Here is a 17,977-nt window from a genome sequence, read left to right on the forward strand (position 1 = left end):
ATTTATCTTTATTCTACTTTTCCCACAAAAATAGACTTGTTACTAAATCCAAAACCCAGAGTGAAGAAATAATAAACACAATTACCCATCTATCAATAACACCATAATCACCTACGAATTGAAAATGCTTGCTTCCACGAAACAAAATTAATGACATCCTTGTAAAGTGGGTGAGATCTGCAATTTCACCCCGCTTTTGAGCGCTGCAAGGATGTAGATATGTACAATGTAAGCCAGTATAAAACAACGCAGTATCAAACAACGAAGAGCGATATTATTATTTTCATAAAGCGTCGCCCATCACATGCTATACTATACTATTATACTATGTAATTCGTATCACGTAACACATACCTCTTATCTGTTCATATCAAACACCCAGAGTTTCCCCAACTTCCTTGACGACTTTCTGGACACCAGGAATTTCGTGCGCGAATCGGCCTAAGAACATACCATCGACGGCCTTTCCAAGACCTCCCTGACCCCATAGCCCGGGCCCCGCGCTTCCCCCATACAAGACACGGACATCACCCTCGTGTTTCCCAATTACCGCTCTGATGCCATCCACGACGGCCGAGACGTGGTCGACGCCCGCGGGGGCGGGTTTCCCAATTGCCCAGACAGGTTCGTAGGCGAAGATGACGGGTGCGTCGGCGGGGATGGCGCTTAAGACGGCGCGAACTTGGACTTCGCATTCACTTACTGCACGGCCGACGGCTTCTGATGCGACGGGGCCCGGGGCGGTGATTTCCCCGATGCATACGAGGGGTATCATGCCGTGTGCCGAGGTGGCAGCGGCCTTGCGGGCGGTTTCGTCGTCTGTCTCGTGGAAGATGGAGCGGCGTTCGGCGTGGCCCAGTTCCACGATGGAGGCGCCGACGGAGCGCAGGGCGAGGGGAGAAACCTCACCGGTGTAGGCACCCAACGACTCCCAGAAACAGTCCTGAGCGCCTAGTAGGACGGGGGGTGGGAGGGTGGTATCATCAGATTGAGCGATTAGTTTAGACTCGTAGTCTTGGATAATTTGAGCGCAGGGGTAGACAGTTAGGAAGTCGGGTATCAAGGCCAGCAGGAGTTTAGCCCTGTTTTCCGGCCGGACGATTTCATTCTTTGGGTCGAGCAATGCGTGGAGATAGTCGAGAGTCCGAGAGGGGGTGAAGTACATTTTCAAGGAAATGATGAGCAAGGTTTGCGGGAGAACAGGGTATACAGGTTTTGAGGCCATTTTGATACTGGTGATAAGATTAGCACTGATGCCATTGTGGCTGTTGTGGTTGCTGAGTCTAATTTTTTGATCCATTCATCCTTGTTTTGGTATCATCTTCGGATTGAAGCTCGGAAATTAACTGTCCCATCTCCGCCGTGTGGTCCGACTTGATTGCGTTGGTTGCAGGTTCAAGACACCGAGTCGGAAAATCGGACCAGGGAGCGGAGGTCGAGAGATACTCAATTTGGAGTGTATGAGGCTAAAAAAAGGAACAAAACGAAAGAAACGCGGATAGACTCACGTTGATTGCCCGACGATGATGTCACGTCACCGCCGATATTCCCTGTTTGGGCGAGAGTTGAGGTTGTTGAGCGGGACTGAGATAGGCAGAATGAATCGGGTGGTTATCGTCTGGTATTGCAAGGTCAGTTCTGTTCAGTCGATCATTCTGGTAGAATACTATGGTACTCACTTTCTGGGTCCTATTTCGATATGGCCTGTATTATCTTGGATAGACACGGGAAGGTTGAAGCAATGAGGGGCAAGAGGGGTCGGACCAAATCAAGATTCTGGGAAGGTGAGTTGAGATGAAGCCATGGAAAGCGAGAGAATCGCATCGAGCAGAGGCACGTACCTGAGTCTATTCCGACGATCCGTGAGCAAACGATAGCCTCGTAAGTGGGACAAGGTTGGATGTCTTGATGAAACCGGGAAAGCTGAAAGTTGCCTGATTCGGCTGTCACGTTCAAGCCAGCGGCCAATCAGAGGCAGATGTACAATCACCACAGTATTGTAAAATATTGTGTATAGTCGTCTGGATAAGTATCTGTTCAAGAAGATAATATCAAAATATTTGGATTACCAAATATTGCAATCCGATATAATGCAGATGGGTAGCTACATCCAGTATCTCCGTGATGAAGGCTTTCCCCATAATAGTTAACCGGTAAAAGTGGAACCGGCCGAACCCCAGAATGGGCATTCCGGGGTAGCTGCCATAGTATGATTAGTACTATGTATAGGTCAACTGATTCTCAGATTTTTCTCTGCTTCTCTGCATGATGCAGGAGATACGGTGAATATCATATTCAGATGGCATTAGATGGTATAATGTATTGGTACTGTTCTAGGCCTACTTCCAGGTTGTCTTCTATTAGCTACTATAATCACGCAGATAGAACCAGGATATCTCTAATTCTATTCCCCATTCCTAAATAATCCGATAGATTAACTAATATACATAATAATAACCTGGATAAATTCATAAATGAAATAAAACAAATCATTGTGACGCACTGCGGGGCTCGTCCGAAACCAGCCATCGACTCTCATTGATCGAGCCGTTCGATTGTCTGGATCCGGTCTGGCTGGACAACAGAATGGATGATGGCTTCAGCTGTGGCTGACCGGCTGTGCGACAATCCAGCATGGCTGGATATAAAAGGGCCTTGAATTCCTCTCTCCTTGCTGTCCAATTCAATCATCCAGAATCTATTCTCCCTAACATTCTATTTGCCATCTCTATCCACAGCAACCTATCTTGACCTACCTTAAATCTCCCTCACCTCTATCTCACAATGTCTGACCTTCAGCCCCTCCGTATCGTCATGGCCTGCGATGAGGCCGGTGTTCCTTACAAGGAAACCATCAAGGCTTTCCTGGAGAAGTCCCCCCTTGTCTCCGACATCATCGACGTCGGCGTCAACTCCACCTCCGACAAAACGGCCTATCCTCACCCAGCCGTCGATGGCGCGAAGCTCATCCGAGAAGGCAAGGCCGACCGTGGTCTCTTCATCTGCGGCACTGGCCTGGGTGTCGCCATCTCGGCTAACAAAGTGCCTGGCATCCGCGCGGTCACCGCACACGACTCCTTCTCCGTCGAACGATCCATCCTGAGCAACGACGCTCAGGTCCTTTGCTTCGGACAGCGTGTCATCGGCATCGAACTGGCGAAGAAACTCGCTGGCGAGTGGCTCACCTACCGCTTCGATACCAAGAGTGGCTCTGCCGCGAAGGTGCAGGCCATCTGCGACTATGAAGCCCAGTTCGCTGGTGTTGTCTAAGCCAACATACCAATCAACAATATTATACCCTCGATGATATCCGATTCGGGAACATCTGCATACCACAGCCAACGAATTGGATCTCGTCATGGGATGTCACCACCTGACCGGGTCACGATTCGTCCTTCCCCGTGCGTTCTCTTCAATTTGTCTATATTCGAGAGAAAGACCCTATATTTTTCTATTATTTATCAGCATCATCTGATTATTGAAACGAGTCAATGATACCACGATTCTCACGGAATGGAATTTGGCTGGCCGAATTGTCGTTCTTCTTTTTGTTCGCCCATTTTCGCTTCCTGGTTTGGGTCTCTTAGATAGTATCACACAGGATAGACAGAAAATATATATACCATCTTGAATAACTCACCTGAACATGATCTGTCCTTGCTGCATGTCGTAGATCTATATAATGAGATATAGCTGTCTATACTCCAGCCATTGCTGAGTCATGGCCGATCATCCGTATCGTCGATTCTGCGGGGATCGATCAGCTTCGATTGCAAAAGTGGGCTTCAGTCATCGTGCCAGACAATCAGAAGGCTGCTTCATGATGCTTTCTGAATCTCATCATCAAGTCCTCCGGCTTGAGAACCATTCCAGGTTTTCGGAACTTGAGTCTTGCTGTTTCTGTTTGATTGAAGCTGATTAGAACTGATACAACTGATTGCTCCGCAGTCACAGTTAGTCGGCTTGGTGGGATTAAGTACACACTGCCAGCCTTGTATCGTGGATTAATTCTATCCAGACTTATCATCTGTATCATCCTCGCAATTGATAGTTGACACTCTTTTGATCCTTTTCCCCTCGGTCTGACCGTCAGGAACGCTGCCGGTGGATCTTCAAACACACTTGCCCCACCGCTGACTGATTGTCCCCCGACTGTATTCCTAATCAACTCACAAAAAAGTGCGACCAAGTCTTCCCAGTCTCCAGGTTCATCCGCCCCATTCCGAAAGATGTCCTTCGAATTGAAAGATAAAGGCAATCGCCTCTTCAAGGATGGCGATTACAATGGCGCTGAGGATCTATACTCCCAAGCGTGAGTTCAAACCAACTCAAAAAAAAAAAACAACAAAGCTATCCAGCTATTTCAGGAGTAAACTGACAGAACTACGCATCAAGCATCCAGAAGAACCCCAGCGAACCTACCTTTTTCACGAACCGCGCCCTGACCCGGATAAAACTGGCGAAATGGGCCGGTGTGGAACACGATGCGCGCGCCGCGATCGACCTCTACGGCCCCAAGAACCCCACCAGCATCAAGAGCTCCTACTACCTAGCGCAGGCGTTGCTGGGTCTCCAGAAGCCGCAGGAGGCGTACGATGTAGCCATTGACGCATACCAGGCGAGTCTGGCGAGCAAGAACGTCCAGACCGAGAATCTGTCCAAGACCGTCCTCCGCGCGAAACAGCAGATCTGGGCTGCCAAGGAGACGTCCCGACTGCGGGAGATGAACGAGACACTGGGCAGTGTGGAGCAATTGATCGAGAATGACCTCCACCAGGCTCTGGCTGAGTTACAGGCCAAGTTGGAGAAAGAGGAGATCGGACAGACTGGGTTTGCTGAAGACGAGAAGGCGCTTCGCGGGGATGCGGAGAAGAACGTGCATAATGTTCGTGAGGCATTCCGCATTGCGTCGAATGGTGATATCCAAGAAAGAGTATGTCCATTCACCCTTATCCTCTGCTCTCATATTCATATCTTTCAGGTTGTCCCAGATTATCTCGTCGACGGCATCACGTTCGAAATCATGCACGATCCCGTCATCACCCCCTCGGGCAGCAGTTTCGATCGCATAGGAATTACCAAGTACGTCGAGCAATCCGGCGTTGACCCCATCACCCGGGTATCTATGTCCATCAACGATTTGCGCTCAAACTATGCCCTCAAGGCTGCCTGTGAAGAATTCCTCAATAAGAATGGATGGGCTGTGGACTGGTGATTGCCAGCTTGATTTTCTTCTTCTTCTTTTTATCTTGTTTTTCTTCCATTCTTGTTTATTCCTTTTTTGTCTCCGACAGTGATTGTAATTCTTGGTTTGTCAAAAGCGAGGAATACCCGTCACTGATTCTTGCCTTTTGCATAATATCGGCGTCTTGGGTTGTGTGATAGAATTTGATGTCTTTGATTCTTGTAGATATTGTCTAATAACCTTTTTGTCTTTCATGTCGACATTTTGATCGAGTCATGGTTACGTTGAATGAACAATGACATACATACCATCCAACTCCAACAATAATCCATCCCCCATCCTCCCCCCAAAATTCATACACTTATAAAATCAACCCTCCAAAATGCCAACCCCAAACTACTTCCAAGCCCTCGACTCCGCCACCTCCAGAACAAAATTCACCACCGAAGTCCAAACCGCCGCATCGGGCATCAACAAAGAAACCCTCCAGACAGCCGTGGAAATAGCACTGTCAGCAGACGATAAAACGGCCTCGTTGGACGAGGAGCAGGCTGCTGCTCTTGAGGCCGGATTCACGTTTGCCACGGCTTTGGTGAAGATGCTTGGTAGGGAGCCGGTGTCGGATGAGAAGTTGGTTGTATGTCCTTCTTTCCTTGGGGTTTTAATGGGGGAGCGGGGTGTTTTTGCTGATTTTGGATGTAGCTTTATGGGTATTTCAAGCGCGCGAGGAATGAAGAGCCGGTTAAGCCTGCTGGGTATCAGTTTGAGGTATGCGGTTTCTTCGTTTTATGGGTTGGCGGTATCTTTTTTATTGATCTGATGGATTGACAGGCAAAATTCAAATACGCTGCTTGGAAGAAAGTGGGCCATATAACCGAGCAAAAGGCTCAGGTGGAGTATATCAAGCAGGTGGATATTCTTATCGACAAGTACGGGACCAGGTCGTAGGATTGGGATTAGGATTTATGGATGAGGACGATGATATATTTATGATATGAATTAAGGAATATACCAGGTTCTTGAGCAGATTTATTCGAGCCATGTCTGTCCTAGCCAGTCGGGCTCGGTGTGGTTGGCTGTTGCGCACCATGGGATATCGTCTGGGCTGTAGGGTGTCAAGGGGAGATCGTATGGCATTCTGAACCCGATGAGAGTAGAAGTAGATGCGCCATCGCCGTCCTCATCAGTGTGGCAGACAGTAGGAGTATCTCGTTTAAAGCAAGGGACCATCGCAATCTCTTGGTTCTCAGATGTAGCAAATAGCTGCGGCCAGACCACAACCCCAATCTCCCAGCTGCATATTCTTACCTCCCCATTATTATTGACAGCCGCTCCCCACGCCTGCGTGGAGAGGTTAGAAGACGTAACCATCGCCCAGTCAATCGAGTCCATGGTTTTCGTATCTGAGAACCGGATATACGTTTTGATATGTGGAGCAGCGCGACGACGACCTGCCTCGCGTTTCAGGTCCGGAATACTGCTACCCGTAGTCGTGTCGCTACTATCACCCGCCCAATGACACAGATAAGGACGCATGTATTGTAGTTGTTTCTGCTGCGGAGCACTTTGCAGTTTCATGTGGATTGACCCGCCGGAGCTATATCCGTTCAGAGACCGGCGGATTTCATCAGGTGTAGGGAAGATAATGGAGTATTTCGGTTTGGTGGTTGGTTCTGGTGCTTTTAAGAGACAATTTGGAGCGAGAGATTTAAAAAAGACGTCTTTGAGCCATTTATCAGTCTGGCCAAGTGAGGCGATTGAGGATATCTATCCAGTCAGTATTTGCCATGATAGCTTAGGAAACAGGACTTGGGATATCTACCTGTGTCACAATATGTGGTGTAGCAGCATCTTTGCTTTTACTCAACGGCACATGGCGTAGAATATCTCTCAAAGCTGGCCATCCCCACAAGGTGTGTTTTTGCGAGTCCATCGAGTTGATCTTTTGCTTCGAAGGTACGCTTGCTATCAACGCAGCACGAACAGCCCCAAAATCGTAACTGGAAAGCTGTCTAATCAGGGGCCCTGTCTTGCTATTACCGTAAGCGTTCAGGTATGACAATAGATCCCTCTTGAACCGTGCACCGTTTCCAATTGTTATATCTTGTTTTGGAGGATCGGTATGTTTCAGTAAAGGCAGCAAAGGAGAACGCCAGACAGCTTGGCTCATATTTGTCCAATCCATCGGGATCATATTAGACGTATGAATGATAACTCTATATATCATCAGCCAAAAGCAAAGGGTCAGTAGGATGGCAGACAAACATACTGTGCAAGATTATCATGGCGAAGCAAAATCATCATCTTGGAGTGATGGGTACCAAATGGCTCGGGCATGTAAGCCACCACAGCCTCTGTATTTGGATATCGAGAGCATGCTTCCTGGTATATTATTAATGATTGTCTCTTAATATCAAATCCGAACCGGGACTTACATCAATATGAATCCGATTCGGCGCCTCTCTCTTCCATGATCCATGCACGATCTTGACCTGCACCAAATTCTTGACATCTTCATCAAACTGATTCATTAAAAAGTCCACGTCAAAGAGATAATTAAACTGCCAGCATTCACGAATCATCGGATCCCCTAGGATATCCCGTAGTCGGACAGTATCAACATTGTTGCCCGAGGACGCAGGCAGATCTCGGATGTGGGTGAGTTGGATTGGCGATGGAAGCAGCTGCGGGACCGTAGAAGATGCAGCACTTTTGCCATCCCGATTTAAATAATTTTTAGGGGATTTCTGGACAGAAGGCTGATGAGAGGTCTGTCGGGAGCGTGATAGTGGTGGAGTAATGGACCTGTGCAGTGATGCCAAGGTCGCATTACCATTACTTGTCGCTGATGGAGAGTCATCTGCATCGATTTTTGGGCTATCTGACGATACTTTGGCTCTTTTCGCAGGTCGATCCATCGTTGTTGATGTCTGCGTCCTGGAAAAGGCGTGGAATAAGGGAGGTTGATGTTGGAGAGGAAAAGAAGTCGCTCCGTCCGCTGAAATGTCAACCACGGCGTGGTCGGTTTCATGGGCCAGATTGACACGATTAAATTATTCATATGCGAGTAGCTCCAAATGATAAATTGTTGAATTTCAGAATTTGATTTTATTCCATAATCAGACCAAGTTTTGCATGTCACCAGTATGAATTCTTTGTTTAGACAGCGTTATATATCGTGGACAACGTCGCTTCAATTACATACCACGAAGCTAATTTTCTATAGAGAATCATGTTTCTTCTTAATGTATTGAGCGAATTCAGCTGGAGCTCATTTCATATAGCAATGTTTTGATAATATGTACAGACAAATACTAATACAGGTGCCAGCAAGCTAGATAGTAACACAAATAGCGAATAGTAAGGTAATATTTTGAAGAAAATATCCAGTGGTATATTACCACATAAATCTCTGAACCTTTCCTGGTTCCTGTGGCCATTCAAAGCCTTTGTACAGGAAAACATACCCTGTCACAGCGCTGATAACCACGAACCACACGGTTTCCAAAAACAGAGGGAAGTTAGTAGACAGCTTTGCGCGGAGAATCTCCTTGTCACCCCGAGGACGCTGTTGACGATAGATAGCGGGTGTTGGCTGTGGAGGTAGATGTAGCCTCCACATGACCCATGGGATGATAAAGTATCGAGGCTCAACCAAAGGTGCAGTGACGAGGGAGAGGGCCGTTGCAGCAAGCCAGACAAGCACAAAACTAACCCGAATTCCTCCCTGCTGCTCCTTTTGACGTGTAATTAGATGCGCCTTGATTTTGGCAAGCGCCTCTGGAGAGATAGGCTGGGGCTGAGGCGGGGGAGGTTGGCTAGCCTTTTTGGAGGACCCCTTCTTGGAGGCTGTTTTTGGCTTTTTCACAGTTTCCTTTGACTGCTTCTTTTTAGGGGCTTGTTGAGCAGACGGTTTCTGTGGTACCTGAATGACTTCACGGACTTTCCCGGTAGCTGTGTAACCAAAGGCCGAAAGTACTGCCCAACCGCAGATGAAATAGACTAGGACAGCAGCGTATTTTACGGCTGGGTGATATCTGAGCAGAATGCGGAAGGCGTAAAAGACATAATGGCGGTTATCAGCGAGGGTAAAGGGGTGGACAATAGTGTTGAAGTGGACAACAGCCAGCATAGCTGGGATGACGAGAAGGACTGCCAGCACTGTAGGGAGACGTCTCTGTTTATCCGAGAAGCCATAGTCCAAGAACTTGGGGAGGTATTTCCTTGGAATAAGCACATTCAAAACCGGAGGAAGAAGGATGGGCCAAGAAAAGAATGCGAAATAAGGCCAAATATAAAGCATCTGAGCCAGATGGATACCCGCAGTGTGGAATTCTTTATGACCTAGTAGACAATGAACTCATGTGCCAGCATTATGGTTTTTGAGAATGGGACTTACCCAAAACGACACCATTGTTCCAGAGCACAAAGCCACCAAAGGCCGCCAGAATGGTCAGGTAGGGAATCACAGAAACAAGAATAGGGAAGGTATTCTTCAGTCCAGTGGTGGCTAATGATACGGATGCCTTGAAATAGTCTTGATTCCCATGTCAGCAATGCAATATGTCTGGCGGGAGACAGGGACACTCACCTCCAATGGAAGCCCCCGACACAAAAGGATCATAGAGCTCATTTTGGAAGCCCCTTTTCACAATCTCGACAAAACTCAAAGATCCACAAGTCTTGGAAGACTGGTGCAATGTCCGTATCACCTGCAACCCACCCAAAAACACCGAGACCCAGAAGATATTGGTCTGTCTGAAAGCAAGAGCAGCCACTCCACACCCGACAAACGCAAGAGATTTAATAGGCGAGAATCCCTTTCCAGAAGCGCGTTTCAGATCCCAGTTGTAAGCTTCAACCACCACCAGAAGAGCCAAGATATCGGTATAGTAAAGCCCCGAGAAGAAGAAAATGGGCGGGAAAAGACAGATGTTCAGCACGGTATGGCTGACCCTGGCCCCCGCCGGGCGTGTGTTCAGCTCCCGTCGCAAGGTATCCAATAATTTCTGCAGTCTCCAGGGAAGAAAGATAGACGTTGCAGCAACATTCGTGGTGCGTAGAGCTTCCGTGTCGAGCTCCGTCGGAGAGCCGCGGAGTGCGAGGGCGCAGGCGCAAAGGACGTACGACCAGATATACAGGCCCGGCGGAGTTGTTATCTTCGGATCCCAGTGCGTCCACTTGTGAGCCCAATACGCCTGAGCTTGAGGGACGTGGAAGACCTCATCGAGATAGGGCTCTGGAACGACAGCATTGACTTGGGACCTCCAGACAGGAATCAGTAGTAGCGCAAAGGGGACAGCATAACGAGCCGCGCGGGTCAGGTCAGAGGAGCCGGGCTGAGTGGCGCTCATGGTGACCAGATCTCAATTGTATTGATAGAATTGGCCACTTTGCTATCAGCATTGAAGAAAGGAGAAGGGGAGAAAAAGAAAGTAATTGACCGGTGGACGACGCCGTGATGATCGAGTCCACCGCTGCAAACAAGCCAAACACAGCAATTGATGCCGCAGAGAAGAAGCAGACGCAGCAGTACAAAGAAGCCATTCATCTTGATTTCTCTACTTTGAAGATTCCAGCTATATCTACACGGGAGACAGAAAGGCCATCCTAGAGCTATTCCGACTCCAGCATAACTCAATTACGCAGAACCTCAACGTCTTGAACCGCCCATGGCCTTTCCCCTCCCGCGGGGCATCACGCCCCCGGAGATCGCCTTTCTCGCTGAGATGGAGATGGTCACGATTGTTCCTCGTCAGCATTTGGAAGGACTCGAGCTGTTAGGTGTAAGTTTAAGTCGACTTTTACATTCTGTCTGAAGCCGTTAGAAGTGCTTTTATACTCATGGCCTTAATTCGTGGCGTGTGCGGAGAGAAGAAGCAAAATGCAAACAATTCAAGATCATTCCAACAGCTCAATTGCTCTATATCTATTTGGAAATTCCCATATCTGTATATCCAATTGACATATTTCATTTGCAACCATAGGGCCCCGTCGAACGACTCATCCCTGCACGCCGCACATCCCTTCCATTATGGCTCGCCCTCCTCCTCAAACGCCAACGTCGCGCACATATTCTTCCACCTCCATGGCTACATCCAGAACCCCTCTCTCTCATTCTCGACATCGAGACCCAACATCACGACCACCAGAATGCCTTTTCCCCACCGCCCCCGCTCCCCGGACAGCCAGCCCTTCGAGATCGCGGGCAGAGAGCAGTCGCCATACCACGTCATACCCCAGACGGTGACCGGTATTTCCCTTCATCGCCGTTCCTCCCGCAGAATGTCGCGCAGGATTATATACCCCCAGGCGAACCGCCGTGCCTGCCGTTTCATTGGTTGGAAGTAGGGAATATGCTGCTGGAGGCGGCGAGTGATGATCTCGTGGACCCGGATCAAATTCGACGGATGCTGAAGGAGCTACGAGAAGTACGCATGGCCAAGGTCAGATCTGGTGTGGATGTTTTGGATGCTGCTGCAACGGGAGGAGGAGGGGTCGCGCTAACAGGCGTTGGTGCCATGGAAGTTGGTGAGGCCAGAGGGTTTGTCACTGGGGTTGTGGATGGGCTAAGGTATGTTCTGCGTCTTGGTGGCAGTACAATGCGCCATGCTAATGCATATCAGGAAAATCGGTGCGTCGAAAGAACAAGCACGGAGGGAACAAATGGCCGAGGAAATGGCCAATGGTGGATATGATGCCACACAGGATGACGACGACGATGAAATGGAGTTTTAAGCGCACATTTCCTTCTTTTCGGTCTGATATTTATCTCCTTTTCGATGTTGGGAGTTACGGAAGGAAAATCTATGCCATCCAACGAATCTTTATGTATATATACCCGAACTCCATTTTATAATCACAGGTATTCCGATTCCACCAAACACCATAAGCATGCGACGCTTTGTTCTAGAATAAGAGCCCAAAGAGGTAAAAGAAGATCCGAACTGGAAAGACAGAGAAAACTCAACAGAAGGCGACAGACACAAACGAAAGACCGAGGGTTTCTTTTTTTCCCTGGGAGAAAATCAATCTTTACATAACCAAACCGCTAAGAATAGATGAAACGTGCGACAGCACAAAGCGGGAAACACCCTCCTACGGGTGAGAGAAGTGCGCAAAGAATAAAACGGAAGAATAAAGATTGGAAAAAGTGTGTCAAAAGCCAAGCTGAGACCCGTTCAAGCGGCCTGCTGGTTCTTCTGCATCATCTTCTTGCGAGCTGCCAGAATCATATCATCTCTTCGCTTCTGCAAAAGACGCTGACGCTCATCTTTGCTCTGCGACCACCCACGCGGCGCAGGTGATGTCCCGGTAGATTCGGTATTGCTGTCATCGGTGACCCGCGAGCTGAGGTTGTAGCGGGAAATCAAATCTTGGCCATCTGCCTTGGAAGGTGCAGATGCTGGTGCAGGCCGAGTCGGGGCGCTGGCGGAGGGTATGGCAATCTGAGGCTGGAATGATGGTGGAGGCTACAGAGAACTACTAGTTAGATGTATGATACTTTTAGGGTGCTTTGTTGCCTCGGGATCGGCAACTCGCGGTATGATGAGAGCGACGAAGTCCAGGAACTCACCACTTCGAGTGTCCGTCCGGTCAAGATCCGTTCCGTAGTGGCTGCAACGCTTCCTCCATTACGCTGGAGATCCCACATGATCTCTCGGGTGCTCAGCTGTGGGAACATCTGCGATATTTGCTCCACCTGCGCTGGGTCGATATTATTCCCACGCGAACGACTCCGGCCGCCTCCTGTTCCAGGTTCGCCATCACGGTTCATAAACCATCGAATGACAAAGAAAGATACGACTGCCAGGGTGAGCAGCGAAGGAATGTTGAGCGACGGCTCTTCGTCCATTGTGTCGGACCGGTGACGTGGGACTGACTGATAACCGTTTGTCGCGAGGTATCGAAGACCGTGGACGAAAAAGTATCCGCGAAGATATGGCCTGCGTGTTCTATGCAGACGAAGTCTAGATAAGACGGTGATTAATGTACGTGGACTCGCTGAAGAAAGAACGGGGGCGGAATAGTGGCCGTCCTGAAGTCGGTCTGCAGTGAGATCCGCGGCAAGCAGGCGATGTGGCGGGTAGTCGGGGATGGCATGTACTCACGTGCAGATAGCAGGCGACAGGCGGTGAGGCAACGCAGGACAGCAAATGGTTGCGTCGATGAGGGGTAAACTGGACACCGTTGGGCACGCACTTTTGGATGGAGTATATTAAGCAAAGAAAAGTGAAATTGATGAAGAAGAAATGTTAGATAAATGGGTGCCTGGATTGATGTTGTCCTGTGGGGCCGAGGGCAGTGCCGAACCATTTTTGGGGTATATATCGAGTTGACGTACTCCATATCGTTGAGGTTTGATCGATACCATTTTTGCAATTATAGTTCTGGCATCGCTGCTAAGACAGCAATATATTCATTACGCATATATCATGACAGAAAACAAGTCATTCCGATCCAAAAAAGCAGTGCACATCATCAACCTAGAAACACCATCTCCAATGGTCGACCGTGACCAGATATAGATAACGCTTTCCATCCCACAAAGCCCTAGAAACAATGATAGAGGACAATAATATATGAAAAAAACAAAAAGTATTGACAATAAGAATCAAATCATTACGCAGACCGATGCGCTTATTTCATATCGGCAGGAGTCAGAGCTTGAACGACACTGGTTCCCTCACTGAACCTCGTTCGGAAGATACGGTTTGCGTTCTGGAACATGCCGTCCTTCAGAGAGACAATGATGAATTGAGATCCCTTGAAGCGTGTCTTGATCAAGCGTCCGATGTTTTGAGTGTGTGACAGATCGAGAGCAGCGTCGACTTCGTCCAGAATGTACATGGGAGCCGGCTTGAATTGCAGGAGCGCCATGATCAACGACAGGGCAATGAGAGACCTGTATAAGCACCGTGATTAGCCATGTTGGAAAAAAAGGTTGACCAGAGGTTAACACATACCGTTGTCCACCACTCAACTCTGCCAGACTCTGCTTCCAAACCTTACCCAGAGACACCTTGACTTCCAAACCATCGGTGATGTCTTTGCCCTCGGGGGGATCCAGCTTGGCGAAACTGCCTGGCAGAAGCTCCGCGAAGATCTGTCCAAAGTCGCCGTTGACCTTGACCCACGTCTTGTGAAGAGCTTCTTTCTTGTATTCGTTCAGGTTGATGATGGTTTCCTCAATCTTGCGCTTGTCACGAATAACAGTCTTCATCATATTCTTCAGCGCTGCCTCCTTTTTCTCAACACTGTCGATCATGTTCATAACCTTGGGGTTAATCTTCTTCTTCATGCCTTGGAACCGCTCAGTGAGGTTTCGTAGAGTGGATTTGCACTCGGCGATATTCTGATTCTTAAAGTCGTAGGGGGTGTTTGAACGTCCGAAGTTGTCCTTTTCATCTTCAATCCATTCATGCTCCCCTTCCATGTGAGCGACGGCTTGAGCAGCGGCTTGTTGGTCTTTCTGTAACTTTTCGAGTTGATGCCCAAGCTTCTGCATTTCTAGACCCTCTTCCGTAATCCGTGAGGATTTTGTGTGCATAGCTTCCTCGAGCTCACGAAGCTCATCGTCAAACCCAGTCAGTTTAGCTCGTTCATCATCCAGCTGGGCCTGGGCGACGTCATGTGCATCCTGTCGACAAGCGTTAATTTACTGCGGCAAATAGTTGGGGTGAACAGGCTTCATACCTTGATTCGAGTCTGCTCTCTCTTCAAGGACTCAATTTCGTCCTTTTGGGCCTTTAGTGTATTTTCAGATTCAGCACTCTGTTCTTCGGCAGCCGAGAGATCGCCGCCAACTTGCTCAGATTCAAGGCGGGAGTTTTGAAGTTCTTTTTGTAGGGTTTTGACTGAGTTGGAGTTCTTGCTAAGGCTTTTCTTGAGGGAATCGAGCGACTTTTGCAGTTCCGCTAACTTATCATCTTTGTTATCGTTAAATTCGCTCATATCCTTCTCGATTCGCTTAATATCCTTGGATGCTTCGCTCTGGCGTGTCTTCGCGTCGGAGATATCTTTCTTCAGTTGCTCAATGTTTGCTTTCATCTCCTCGACAGCGTGAATAATCTGCAAGTCAATTAGCATCGATTACATCCAAGTTATTTCTAAAAGAGAAGAGGCAAAGATGTCTTACCGATGAGGAGGAATTGTTGCTGATTTGTTCCTCAGTCAGCTTGATCTCATGGGATTTGAGGTCCAAATCCTGCTTGATTCCGCGGACCGCATCGAGCTTCCTCTTTTCCTTCCTCATTGTCTCTTCCAGTGTAGCCAGAAGCCGTTCCTTACTTCTCATTTCCCTTGTGATCTCATTCAATTTCTGCAAGGTGACGAGGACACCACTGGAGTTTGGTGAACTACCACCAGACAGGGTTCCGGACGGATCGTAGACATCACCATCAAGAGTGACACTCTTCATTCGAACAGAGGGGTCGAAAGTCACTCGTTTGGCTGTGTCTGCATCATTGCAGACCAATGTGTTGCCGAATACATAATTCATTGCCGCTGTCACTTCCTCGTCATATCCGATCAACGACAGCGCCAAATCCACCTTTCCAGGTGCAATATTTTGCGCCGCTCCGATCTTTTCTGCGGATGCTTTAAAAGCTGAGATCTTATTCAAGGGGATAATGGTCACACGTTTGCGTAGTTTACCCTTCTGAAGCAGCTGTGTACCGATTTCCGCTGTATCGACAACCACGTTGTACAAACGACCACCGGCACAAATCTCCAGTGCTGTTGCAGCTGGCGTCTTTTCTTTGTCCAAGGTAAACAGCTGAGCCACCAATCCCTTAACCTTAGAACGGTCGAAATTTGGGTGGGGATCTGCGTAGTTGAAATCGATGTTTGCCACTTTCCTCTTGAGGTCGTCGCCTCTCGCACGCAGCTCACGGATATCCCTTTGCAAGGTGGCCTGCTCTTGGTATAGCTGCTCTTCTTTACCGGGCTCGAAACCAAGCCGGGTCAGTTCGGATTCAAGTTTCTTAGCCTGAGACTTGAGCCCTTCTAGTTCCTCCAAAAGACCAGAGTTCTGCTGCTTTGCTTTCTTGGCTCGAGGCTCTTCCTCCTTGACCCGTTTTTCCAAGTGTGCAATTTTGAGCTTTGCCTGTTCTTGTTCTGTGGCAGCGTTATTGGCACGGCTCCGGGCATCCTGTAGCTGGCCTTGATAACCGCTTTCCTGGCCCTCTTTTGATGCGACACCAGTTTGCAGTGTCTGCAACAGCTCCTCCTTTTGCTCAACCTCCGCGGTTTGGGCGTCAAGTTCTGCCTTTGCGGCATCATATTGTTCTTGAAGCTTATCATAGATATTCTTCTTCTCCTTGAGAAGCTTTTCGAGGTCTTTGACAGTCTTTTGGATGCTCTTCTGCTTTTCCTTCTCTTCGACCACACTGGCATTTTTGAGATCAAAAACAGTGGTTAATCGAACCAGTTCATGAGAGTGGCTTTTGACTTCATCCTCAAGGGCCTGGAATTTGCCTCCTTTTCGCAACTCTTTGTCCCGGGCTGTCCTCACACGCTTGACATCCTCTTCCAGGTGAGCTATTTCGCTTTTCAGTTTGGTCGCATTGTCTTCAAGTTCCTGCACTTTGCGCCTCTTGTTTTCGCACTCCTCGCCTGCAACTCGTAATCGTTCACCACCCCGGAGGTAATCGTGGGCAACAACGAGTCGAGTCAACCGCTCTAGATCGTTTTGGGTCTGCTGAAAATCGAGGAAAGCTCGCTTTTCGGACCTGAGCTTCTCCAGTTTTGGTTCAATTTCCTCCTTAAGTAAGCCTTCAATCTCGCGCAGCTTCATTTCCTTCTTTCCCATGGTCTTGCCCGCTTTCTCTCGTCTATCTTCGAACATTCGCGTACCCGCGGCTTCTTCAATCATCGATAGAATTTCCACGGGTTTCATGTTGAGGACCTTGGTGATTCGACCTTGCATAATAAGGAAATTCGGGTTGTTGATGTTCAGTTGAACACTCTGGAACAGGTTCTGCACTGTCTGCTGTTGCGCACGGTGGCCGTTGATCAAGTATTTGCTTGTACCTCCCAGGACAATCTGTCGGGTAACTGAGATTGTCGCATACTCCTCGAAACCAATTGGCGACTTAGCGGTATCCCGGTTGTCGAAAACAATAGTCACACTAGCCTTGGTCACACCAGCCTGTCCACGTTTGTAGATGAGATCTTGCAGGTTCTGCGCTCGGACGGTGGTCATATTCGTAATTCCCAGCACGAAACAAATGGCATCAAGGATGTTGGATTTACCACTACCGTTAAGGCCAGTGATGGAGTTGAAGGATTCGTCCCTAAGAAGAAACCGTCAGCGCACTGTGCGATAAGAACAAACCCAATTCATATCGAAAGATCGAAGACCGCTCATAACAGATGCTAGACAGAGCATATAATGAGATAATCTTACCATCCTGAGACCACCGTTCGCACGGCGTACGATTTGAAGCCCTGTCAATCCCACGTTAGCGCATTTGTGTCGGTTTTCCAAGACCGCAAAAGATCAAACTCACGTCGATAACAATCTCGGTAATCCTCATGGTTGCGATTGTGGGACAGCTCCGTCCGCCTGCCTACTTCAGCTTCAGTACATGGGACGGAGAGAGTTGGGAGACGGAAGAGGGTCGACAATGCCGCTTGCTCGGATGGTGGACTGTTTTGGCGGGCGCGGTGTTTTGCCGGCGGAGATCATGTGTTTATGGATTACTGTTTTGGGGTTGGCGCAATTGTGGTGACATAATCAATGAGGGGTCGCCTGTTTGAAGAATCACATGACCATTTTCTATCTACAAC

The 17,977-nt window shown here is 48.5% G+C and overlaps 8 protein-coding genes across 8 annotated transcripts; 4 read left to right on the top strand and 4 right to left on the bottom strand.

Annotated features, from left to right (window-relative positions):
- Positions 1 to 370: 370 nt before the first annotated feature.
- Positions 371 to 1,225, bottom strand: ASPWEDRAFT_31084 (triose-phosphate isomerase; the record flags this gene model as incomplete). Its single annotated transcript, XM_040833501.1, has 1 exon — positions 371 to 1,225. One exon carries the CDS (start codon positions 1,223 to 1,225, stop codon positions 371 to 373), a length of 855 nt encoding a protein of 284 aa, XP_040685826.1.
- A 1,286-nt stretch (positions 1,226 to 2,511) lies between these two features.
- Positions 2,512 to 3,627, top strand: ASPWEDRAFT_44203 (RpiB/LacA/LacB family sugar-phosphate isomerase). The gene has a single exon (XM_040836206.1). It carries the CDS (start codon positions 2,785 to 2,787, stop codon positions 3,268 to 3,270), a length of 486 nt encoding a protein of 161 aa, XP_040685827.1. The 5' UTR covers positions 2,512 to 2,784; the 3' UTR covers positions 3,271 to 3,627.
- A 164-nt stretch (positions 3,628 to 3,791) lies between these two features.
- On the top strand, positions 3,792 to 5,491 carry ASPWEDRAFT_44204 (putative U-box domain protein). Its single transcript, XM_040836207.1, has 3 exons — positions 3,792 to 4,312; positions 4,396 to 4,933; positions 4,982 to 5,491. Exons 1-3 carry the CDS (start codon positions 4,230 to 4,232, stop codon positions 5,213 to 5,215), a joined length of 855 nt encoding a protein of 284 aa, XP_040685828.1. The 5' UTR covers positions 3,792 to 4,229; the 3' UTR covers positions 5,216 to 5,491.
- A 76-nt stretch (positions 5,492 to 5,567) lies between these two features.
- Positions 5,568 to 6,124, top strand: ASPWEDRAFT_75263 (acyl-CoA-binding domain-containing protein; the record flags this gene model as incomplete). Its single annotated transcript, XM_040839534.1, has 3 exons — positions 5,568 to 5,822; positions 5,888 to 5,953; positions 6,017 to 6,124. Coding segments are annotated over 3 exons (429 nt in total), but the record flags the coding sequence as incomplete, so codon positions are not given.
- Positions 6,125 to 6,214: 90 nt separating this feature from the next.
- On the bottom strand, positions 6,215 to 10,539 carry alg10 (dolichyl-P-Glc:Glc(2)Man(9)GlcNAc(2)-PP-dolichol alpha-1,2- glucosyltransferase; the record flags this gene model as incomplete). The annotated part of the gene is made up of 7 exons (XM_040837964.1): positions 6,215 to 6,952; positions 7,008 to 7,401; positions 7,455 to 7,567; positions 7,621 to 8,122; positions 8,587 to 9,529; positions 9,585 to 9,722; positions 9,777 to 10,539. The coding sequence occupies 7 exons, from the start codon at positions 10,537 to 10,539 to the stop codon at positions 6,215 to 6,217; spliced, it is 3,591 nt and encodes a 1,196-aa protein (XP_040685830.1).
- Positions 10,540 to 10,739: 200 nt separating this feature from the next.
- Positions 10,740 to 12,082, top strand: psf2 (DNA replication protein PSF2). Its single transcript, XM_040836208.1, has 3 exons — positions 10,740 to 10,971; positions 11,173 to 11,759; positions 11,812 to 12,082. Exons 1-3 carry the CDS (start codon positions 10,858 to 10,860, stop codon positions 11,921 to 11,923), a joined length of 813 nt encoding a protein of 270 aa, XP_040685831.1. The 5' UTR covers positions 10,740 to 10,857; the 3' UTR covers positions 11,924 to 12,082.
- An 80-nt stretch (positions 12,083 to 12,162) lies between these two features.
- ASPWEDRAFT_71487 (CUE domain-containing protein) lies at positions 12,163 to 13,040 on the bottom strand (the record flags this gene model as incomplete). The annotated part of the gene is made up of 2 exons (XM_040839177.1): positions 12,163 to 12,657; positions 12,762 to 13,040. 2 exons carry the CDS (start codon positions 13,038 to 13,040, stop codon positions 12,367 to 12,369), a joined length of 570 nt encoding a protein of 189 aa, XP_040685832.1. The 3' UTR covers positions 12,163 to 12,366.
- A 785-nt stretch (positions 13,041 to 13,825) lies between these two features.
- On the bottom strand, positions 13,826 to 17,724 carry ASPWEDRAFT_117741 (condensin subunit SMC2; the record flags this gene model as incomplete). Its single annotated transcript, XM_040828765.1, has 6 exons — positions 13,826 to 14,090; positions 14,152 to 14,825; positions 14,882 to 15,256; positions 15,324 to 17,481; positions 17,595 to 17,635; positions 17,698 to 17,724. The coding sequence occupies 6 exons, from the start codon at positions 17,722 to 17,724 to the stop codon at positions 13,826 to 13,828; spliced, it is 3,540 nt and encodes a 1,179-aa protein (XP_040685833.1).
- Between the last annotated feature and the right edge of the window lie 253 nt (positions 17,725 to 17,977).

This window comes from Aspergillus wentii (genome assembly GCF_001890725.1).
Source record: "Aspergillus wentii DTO 134E9 unplaced genomic scaffold ASPWEscaffold_7, whole genome shotgun sequence".
Taxonomy (NCBI): domain Eukaryota; kingdom Fungi; phylum Ascomycota; class Eurotiomycetes; order Eurotiales; family Aspergillaceae; genus Aspergillus; species Aspergillus wentii.

Bases quoted from the DNA above. Each gene is read 5' to 3' on its own strand.
- ASPWEDRAFT_44204 (XM_040836207.1), top strand. From the start codon at position 4,230: ATGTCCTTCGAATTGAAAGATAAAGGCAATCGCCTCTTCAAGGATGGC. The intron at 4,313-4,395 runs GTGAGTTCAAAC...CTACGCATCAAG, and splicing joins GAGGATCTATACTCCCAAGC to CATCCAGAAGAACCCCAGCG. The intron at 4,934-4,981 runs GTATGTCCATTC...CATATCTTTCAG, and splicing joins ATGGTGATATCCAAGAAAGA to GTTGTCCCAGATTATCTCGT.
- psf2 (XM_040836208.1), top strand. From the start codon at position 10,858: ATGGCCTTTCCCCTCCCGCGGGGCATCACGCCCCCGGAGATCGCCTTT. The intron at 10,972-11,172 runs GTAAGTTTAAGT...TTGCAACCATAG, and splicing joins AAGGACTCGAGCTGTTAGGT to GGCCCCGTCGAACGACTCAT. The intron at 11,760-11,811 runs GTATGTTCTGCG...AATGCATATCAG, and splicing joins GGGGTTGTGGATGGGCTAAG to GAAAATCGGTGCGTCGAAAG.
- ASPWEDRAFT_44203 (XM_040836206.1), top strand. From the start codon at position 2,785: ATGTCTGACCTTCAGCCCCTCCGTATCGTCATGGCCTGCGATGAGGCC.